Source organism: Micropterus dolomieu, linkage group LG19 (assembly GCF_021292245.1).
Source record: "Micropterus dolomieu isolate WLL.071019.BEF.003 ecotype Adirondacks linkage group LG19, ASM2129224v1, whole genome shotgun sequence".
Lineage (NCBI taxonomy): Eukaryota > Metazoa > Chordata > Actinopteri > Centrarchiformes > Centrarchidae > Micropterus > Micropterus dolomieu.
In genome coordinates this window covers 34,357,380-34,366,634 of record NC_060168.1, presented here as the reverse complement: position 1 = coordinate 34,366,634, position 9,255 = coordinate 34,357,380, and the positions used below count along the sequence as shown (strand labels likewise).

The 9,255-nt window shown below is 42.0% G+C and overlaps 1 protein-coding gene across 1 annotated transcript in view; it reads right to left on the bottom strand.

Annotated features, from left to right (window-relative positions):
- mgat4b (alpha-1,3-mannosyl-glycoprotein 4-beta-N-acetylglucosaminyltransferase B) overlaps nucleotides 1-9,255 on the bottom strand; it is a 155,174-nt gene that overhangs the window by 35,210 nt on the left and 110,709 nt on the right. The window contains exon 7 of the mRNA XM_046030013.1: nucleotides 7,244-7,358. Coding sequence (XP_045885969.1) covers nucleotides 7,244-7,358 — 115 coding nt within the window. The remainder of the gene's footprint in view (nucleotides 1-7,243; nucleotides 7,359-9,255) is intronic.

Genomic DNA, 9,255 nt, shown 5'->3' with positions numbered 1-9,255 from the left:
ACCTTGTAATATTAAAGTTTAATAGTACTTGAATAGTTTTTATTTTTATTTCTATTCTATTATTTCTTTTTTACTTTACCCTATCTATCTGTACATTTCTGTCTTTGTGCTGCTGCAACACCTGCATCTGATCTGTGGATCAATCAAGGATCCTCTTCTCTCTCAAACTTCAGAAGCAAAATGGGATTAAAACCTCTCAGGTCTCCTGTTGCTGCTTTATGAATCATGTTAAGAGGCTGATGACAGTTTTCTGGCGCTTTAAATGTATTTTATGAGGCGTGTGTTTTGTCCAGATTTCATCATCACTGTTTCTTTTCAGTGTGAAGCGTTTTTTTAATTCAAACCACAACATGAAAGTTAAGTATTATCACAGTTATTATCTACATTATTATTTTATTGTCACATTGACTTGATGTCGGAGCCTCTTTAAAAAGAACAAAGACTGTGGGATGAAGGGGCGAACCGACCCACACGCCTCCATTAACTTCACTGTCACAATACCCACAATGCAACGGTTTCATCAGCCTCACACAGCGGGGGAATCACAAAACAGAAATAGGGATTTATTTTCCAGCTGTAAAATGTTTTCTGCTCTGCACGTGTGATTCTTTAACAATCAAATTCTCCAGTTAAGCCAATAAATAAAAATCAGATTGGATTCCTCTGCGATGAGCGAGTGTGCGGCCCTGAGGGTTTCAGCAGCCGGCAGAATATAACACACATAATGACATAATTGATTGTTTTCTCCACTGCAGTTAGTCAAATCAATAATTCACACTTAAAATGTTTAATTTCTTTTGATGGAGGAAGCGACGCCTCGAGCGGAGAGGGAGCCGGTGTTCAGACTGAACATGATCTGTTAGCTCAGACTGCTTTCTCTGGACTCAATACTAATGTTTTACCTCATTACTGCTAAACAATTAACAGCTAATGTTTTATAATAAGACGGAAGCTGCTTATTGGAGGAATTTCCCCCGAATAGTTCTTGTGTTGTATGGCTGTTCCAGAAGGCGCCAACGTCTTAGTGTCTCTTATATCGACATTTAAACTGGCCTGTGTTTGATAGAAAAGTGTTATTTTTCCAGACGTCTAGGCTGCATGTTTGTCGATGTTTTAACAGCATCTTTATCTTTGTCTTTATTTTTTCAGGAGGTTGAAATAATGGTACTAAATAATGATGTCTGTCCGTCGCTCTGTACGGCTTACGTCAGAGTAAGAACATGAATCAGCTGGTTAATTTGCCCGATCTTTGCAGGTCATCAGACCGTGCTGGAAACATAAATAACAGTGGGCTGAAATTGACCTTGGGACTGAAATTGGATCTTGGGACTAAAAGTCCTGGGTGCTTTTGGTGGAAACCATCTGTAGGTTTCCAAAGCACGCAGAAACACCGAAGGTTAAAACACATCATCATCTCCGCTTAAATGTTAAAATAATTTATTTTTCTCAGAAAGAAAAGTCTTCAAAGAAAGAAAAGCATCAACGTGGAAATCAAAACAAACAGGATTACGTCCAGTCACATCTGGTTCCAAAAAACCAAGATGATGACGGTCAAAATGCCAAACTCGACGCTTCAAAGCGGTCGTGGCGGGTGACGCTACGCCCGCCGTCTATGAATAGCAGCTGCAGACACCGGAGGCCGAACAGATGCAGTTGAGTGATTTATTAAACCACAGCTGAGGCAAAAACTTACAGCGATGAGAGAAGGCTGGCAGAGATCAAAAACAGGAAAGCAGTCCAGCACAAGCAAACAAATCTACAATCAAAAGACCAGAACCAGGCAACGTTCAAGGGGACACGGAAAATCCAGAAAACACGACACTAACGCAAGAAGAACAGCTTGAACGTGAGTCAAAAGACATCGACGCATGACACTTGACAAAGAGAATAGACAGACTTAAATACACAAGAGGTGGAGATAGCGAGGGGACAGGTGAAACTAATCAGGGCGTGGCAAAACAGGAAATACAGGTGAACGAGCGAACACAAAGACACGAGAGGAGGCTTTATAAATTCATCTCTCATTAAAGCTTCTTTGATGAACCTCAGCTTTCTTGGCGGGAAGGCTCTTGTAGTAACGCGCCTATTAGAAGGGGTTTCAACTCTCTTCATAGTCTTTCAGTTTGCCTTCATCGCTGGAAAGCAGTTTTCCCGAACATTAATAAAACGGTCTGGACAGAATCAGATTAAGATTTTACACAGATTTTATCCTTGCAATGAATTTATTCACAAGTTTCGACCCGATGTCTCCCCTTTATGTTCTTTTTGTAAATTATTTCTTTTATTTTATGATTGTACTTTTTCATGTTGGTCTCAAATCTCTTTATTAATATGGGGAACTCATAATATGGTTTTATTTTTTAATTGGTTATGTCTTCTGGGTAAACATTAAACTCAAACATTACCAGTTTCTTCCAAACACAATTTTATTTTTAACCTTAAAAAAATATATTTTTCTATTGGCATCTTTAAAAAATAAGTGAGCATTAAAGACATCCAATATTTGGGAAAATATTATATACAGAATTTAACTTCTGTTCTATTCATTCATTCATTTATGTGTTTATTTTGTTGTAGTTTTTTTTCATTTCCTTTTCTGTCTATATACACACCCTTTATCAAAATAAAACAGTTTGATTCAAAGTCCTGCCCCAATGACTTTCACCGCCGCCTCTCTCTCGTGTATTTATTATATGTGTATGTAGTCCGTGTGCTTCCTTTGTCATTCTGTCACTTGTTGTCTTTGGTGTTTTCTGTGTTTTTGACCTTTTGCCTGATTTTTTCTGACTTCCTATGGATTATTTACCTGCTCTTTTTATAGATTTGTTTGCCTGATTTTGGCCCCTCTGGGGCCCCGATCGATTCTTTGTTAAGGCTGTGAAAGTATGACAGTTCCTTTATCTCCTGGAGTTTGAGGGATTTTGCTGTTGGAGCTGAATTGGTGTCGTTTTAAAGAAGCGCTGGTTTGTTGTTCAGCTGCTGACTGACTCTGCAGGGACAACGAGATGCGTTTCATTCTTCTGCCCTCGGCCTCGGTAACGACGGGCTGAGCACTCAGGGACCTATTAGAGGGAAGTGGAGCTGCAAAGCCTCATGGGAAGAAAATGATGCTGGGTAATTTTGATGTGCGTGTCTGTGTGTGTGTGTGTGTGTGTGTGAGGGGGGGGGAGGCTTGTTTTCCTATATTTGTGGAGTCCAGTAACAAAACAGCTCAGCTATTTTTATTTTTAATTGCCATGTTTCACTATTTTAGTCAGTTTATTTAGTTTTAGTCAAATTTTAGTCATTTTATTTTTGTTTGTTTTATTAAAAGTTAAGTAATCCAGTCTTCATGCACCAACATCGACGGCTCTGTCGTCACCCCCTCCACCCACGTCAGCAACCTTGGAATCATCTTTAACCCTCTCCTTCTTGCCCCACGTCAACCAGGTCACAAAAACTACCTTCTTCCACCTCAAGAACATCGTCCACCTGCGGCCTTCCTTCTCCTTTACTGCTGCAGAAACACTCATCTATGCCCTCGTGCAGACTCGACTACAGCGACAGCATCCTCCGCGCTTCACCTCACAAAATCCTCAATAAGCTTCAATAAGCTGACGTCCAGAACTCCGCTTGCTATCCAACTCAACTCATCAGCTACAAAGCTTAGACAAACTGGCCCCGCCCTACCTCTCCGACCTCCTCCCCCACCACACCTCCACTCGTCGCCTCCGGTAATATTATAACAATATTCTATGTAAACAGTTAAAACCTGACATATTAGACCTCCGGTGTTTGTGATTTATATTCTGTATCCCTACGTTAACTTTCAGGGGACGCCTCTCTATAAACCCACCGTTATCTCTTCCCTTTTGTTCTACTTCAGAGAAGAGGCAAACAGAGAAGAGGTATTCTGCGATTACGTTCCCCACGTCATTTAACTTGGGCAGGGGCTGAAGTTGTAACGGCACAACTGAGCGGAGGATTTAGTTTTTTACGTCTGTTGTCAGAGAGAGAGAGAACAGACGGAGATCACCTCCAAAGATGTCCTGGTCTGAGCCTTCACTGCACCACGCTGGAAACTCCCGTTACAGACGCAACAGCATTAAAACCATGGTTTGAATTACGGGGGGGGATTGGGGGGGTCTGAGCCCCCTACTGAAGGCTTGGACCCCCCCAAAAGGAGGCAAAAACAACAGTTCAGGGGGGTTTTCATACCTGTCATTATATTAAAATGTATTTCCCATATTCATGCCTTATATTCAAGGATCATAAAATGCGATTTCTGACACCCCTAAAACGGACCGTACCATTTCCTAACACTGGCGTTAGACGAACGTCTTGTCCGCCTGCATCAGTCGCGGCGGCAGCTGCTCCAGTCAGAGCATCACGCGCTGGTGGAGACGCTGCAGGTTAATGTCAGCAGTTAGCTAACTAGCTTCTTTAACACGCTAAACTTTCTCGCCTTCAGAGTTTGGTAATCAGCATTTATTTGACTTTTTTGGCCAACACGGGTGCTCAGGTGTGAGCAGTGAAACTGAGGATTAGTTATTGTAGATACGCATTTTAACAATCAATATAAAGTTTATTTAGTTTGAAGTATTTTGTGAGTCTTTCTACAACAAGCACGATATTTGTTTTCACTCTGGAATTCAGGATTTTACCTGCCCAGGTAAATCTTAAAGTCCAGGTTTGTTTTTTCTGTAGCGCCAATTCATAACAAAAGGCTTCTCATTGCACTTTTTAAATAGAGCAGGTCTAGACCGTACTCTGTTAATATTTTATATATTTATATAACAGTGCATGACAACCGCTTTACTGAACGCAGATTATGTTTCATTCGCAGTCAACGTGAGCAGGAGGAAAGGAGATATTTGCTAAAACAAAGTTGAAACTTAAAACTTGAAATGACAAGAATTAGGAATTAGAGATGACACTGCAGACTGGATTTTATGATAGAGTCTGTGGTTCTGGTTCAGCATTGTGTGGGTCTGGTTTGAGCGGTCCTGATGATCTGCTGTTGTGGGTCTGACTTCATGGCAGTTTCACTGTAGAATAGTGACCTCTGAATGCAAAAGTTGTCGTGTGATGAATCTGATTTTTCATCATCTACAGACTGCACACATTAGTTAAATAAGCAAGGATATTGTGAGCTTTGAAAGATTCTAGTTTGCTGAGGCCCGCTCCTGCGCTGTACTGGGTTTTCTTTTTGACCTGAAAAATAAGTTGAGTATAAATCACACCCTGATTAAAACCATCAGGACAAAGTGCTGGACCTGGGGTGCCAGGCCCTTTTTCGCTCTGGAACGCCCTCCCTCGCCACATCCGACAGGTTGACTCCATGCAACCTTTAAACAGGCCCTCAAAACCTTTTCAAGACTGCTTTCCCCCGGTTAACTTCCTTCCCCTCTCTCCCCTCCTTTTCTTTTTTTAACCAATTACTTTCATCTTTCCCCCGCAAAGCGTCTTTGAGTATACAAAAGCAAGTCTTAAGCCTTTATGAGTCTTAACAGTTATCATGGTGATGTCCTCAAATGTCTTGTTTTGTCTGACCAACAGACTAAAAGCCAAAATATATTAATAATAACAATAGTTTACTGTCACAGAAAGCAGCAAAAATCACAATTAGAAATTGTTTTCTTAAAAACCTTCGGCGAGCAATCGACTCATCGTTTCAGCTCCATTCGGCACATTTTCCAGACTTGTGCATGTGAATCCAGGATGTCGATTAAGTGTTTACTTTCAAACATACGTGACAGCAGCGGATATCTTGTATTTGGGAAGGTCCCTCTCAGGGGGTTCAGTATTGAGTATCTGATATCAGCCGTTTCCGTTCACAGATATCTAAAGCCCAACGACCTTTCTGATTTCTATCTTTCGAACCGGCGGTCCGGCTTCCATCTGTCCCAACTGGAAACAGTTCTGAGGAAAAATCAGATCAGCTTGTGGTTCCAGCAGAGTAACGTCTGCGTTCCACATGCCAGCGTCGGCTGATTGGATCCGGGAGGACAGACGTCATTGATTAGCCTTGACAGAATAATTAGAAAGCAGATCAGACGGAGGTCGGCGCTTCAGTTAATCTGCTGGTTTGATTAAACCGTCAGATGGAGGTCTGCACAGCTGGAAGACCTCCTCACCTCACTGCTTCACGGAAACTTTTCAACATCGCAGTTCGTTCTCGACCTTTCTGATCTGAAAGGTCAACCTATTCACTTTTCAGCAGTGGTGGAAGAAGTATTTAGAGCTTTTCCTTCAGTAGAAATACTCAAGTAAAAGTTCTGCATTCAAAATATTACTTTAGTAAAAGTATGTATGTACCATCAGCAAAATGTACCAGAGTAAAAGTACTAATAGTGCAGTAGAATCTGAGGGGTCTTAGTGTCATCTTTATCATATAGCCGAAGTGACGCCTCCCTGCGCGTTTTAGATCTCACATTAGTTTCATTCAGCGCTTCCTTCGAACTTCATAAAACTCTTAGCGCCACATTTCAACACATTCTAACGTATCAAACCTGCGTGGTGACACTAACTGTTTCAATAATTCACTACCACATTGGAGCACATAAGCCCCGCCCCCTGCAAACATGACCCCGCCCTTGCTGTTACAGAGCAGAGTAGCTCGCACTGAACTGTATTAATTCTGCATATATTGCACCAAACACGGCACTCAATGTCCTTGGGTCTGCAGCAACACACTTGCCGTCACGCGTGAGATTGATTGGATAATATCAAAATACAGACAGACAGAGATACCGGCCTTATTTAAAGAGACCGGTTCTATATTACTTTACTACTGCAACTGATGCTTCGTTTAATCCATGTAACTATATACAGCGTACGTGATGACACTGTGGACCAGTGAAGAAGATGTGATTTGAGAAGGGTGAGTCCGTGTGTTTGGGTTAGAACGTACATTTCTTAACCGATTACTCGATGAATGGATGGAATAATCTGTAGAATACTGGATTTTTAAAACAATCGACAGCTGCGACCCTACTCTGCTCCGTCCACAGAGAAGTTGCCACCTTCAGTTCTGCTTCTTTGACCAAATTACAACAAAGATGTCGACCAACTGGCGGCAAAACCCAAACTCCAGGAAACAAGTAGGACCGAGACTTCCCTGCCGTGATCTGACTGAGAGGAATCTTATTCAGCTCTGTGTTCAGACGTTTCGCGCTGAACATGCACATCCTCTCTGCTCATTATGATAACGAGGATCAATATTATCATTATTATTTTCATGGTAAAAACAGCAGCGACTGACCGATGAAGCCGAGCTGAGAAAACTCCAGGATCATCCACTCCTCCGACGGCTGCTGCAAAGCAAAGTTCTTCATGGTGGTGAAGTAGTTTGGACGAGCGACTATGTCGTCCTCTAGCTGTAAGAGAGAGAGAGAGACAGTGGTGGAAGAAATACTCAGATCCTTAACTTCAGTAAAAGTACAAATACAAACATGTAGAAATACTCCATTACAAGTACATTTAAAACCATACTGAAGTAAAAGTACTGATGCATTCTCAGCTAAATCTACTCCCTGACTAATCGAGTCGAGTGGTTCCCAACCTAGGGGTCTGGCCCCTCTAAAGAGTCCCCAAATAAATCTGAGGGGTTGTGAGATGATTAATGGGAGCGGAAAGAAAAAGAAACTCAGTCCTGAATCCCGATACACAAATCTGGACTCATTTTTCAGACCTTTTTGTGACATATAGGAGCATTTTGTTTATCAAAACAGGTGTTTAAGTGAAACCAGCCAAGTGGTTTTAGTTACCTTAACTTAATTAAATAAAAGAAAACACCTCTGAAGGTGTGGTGACTTGTTTTTAACGTTACTTTAGATGGGAAAAATCCCTGATGGTTAAAAGTAAACGGCAGATGAACAGAAAACTGCAGCAAATAGGAATAACGTCTTTGAAACCACATTCTCACACAGACAGAAAGACACATGAGGTTTGAGGACAGGATAATAAATCAATTATCTAATTAAATAAGGATTTTCCACTGTGATGCACAAATTCTCCTTTCTAGTAAAAAATATCCTCAACATTTTGCTTCCTGATCTCATGGCAGCGCTGAAGTCTGCAGAAGACGCTGTGGTTATGCAGCCATAGACGGCAGCTTCCTGACAGACATCTTCCACTTTAGTCCCAGGGGAGTCGACACGCAGTAATTACCCCCTCCACCTCCCGTCACTACACGTCACCCAGGAAGAACTTTGCAAAGTTCAGAACGAGTTTAGGTGTCAGAGCAGCGAGTCTGGCTCTGAGGTCCTGTCAAAACGCTTCTTGCGGGAGCAGCCGAAGCGCCGTCTCTGCTGGCGGTGAGATTGCTCCATTACCAGAAAAATAGCCAGAAAAACAACCCAGTTCAGCACCGGCAGGGAGAGCTGCATTCAAGGTCAAAGTTGCAGATCGTCAACAGCATTAATCTTCAGAAAGTCCTGCTTGTGAAAACGACTGAAAACAGTTTTCCTACAGGCAGACGAGGAAAAGCTACACGTCTTTTATGTTTTTACATTAGCAACATTCATCTCAGGTACTAATATTAAGGGTCACGTATATAGAGTATCTCACAAAAGTGAGTCCACCCCTCACATTTCTGAAAATATCTGGTTCTATCTGTTCATGTTTCAACACTGAAGAAATGACACTTTGCAGAGGTTGAAGGGGTGGGGGGTCAGACTGTCAGGGCTCAGCCCATACGCCGCACACTGCATGGCTGTCGTCCCTTTAGAAGCCTCTTCTAAAGATAATGCACAAGAAAACCTGCAAACACTTTGCTGAAGACAAGCAGACTGAGGACATGGATTACTGGAACCATGTCCTGTGGTCTGATGAGACCAAGATAAACGTATTGGGTTCATATTGTGTCAAGCGTGTCTGGCGGCAACGCTCACTACTTTACACTGTTATACAAGCTGCACGCTCACTACTTTACACTGTTATACAAGCTGCACGCTCACTACTTTACACTGTTATACAAGCTGCACGCTCACTACTTTACACAAGCTGTACGCTCACTACTTTACACTGTTATACAAGCTGTATGCTCACTACTTTAGACTTTTATACAAGCTACACGCTCACTACTTTACACTGTTATACGAGCTGCACGCTCGCTACTTTACACTGTTATACGAGCTGCACGCTCACTACTTTACACTGTTATACAAACTGCACGCTCACTACTTTACACTGTTATACAAGCTGCACGCTCACTACTTTACACTGTTATACAAGCTGCACGCTCACTACTTTACACAAGCTGCACGCTCACTA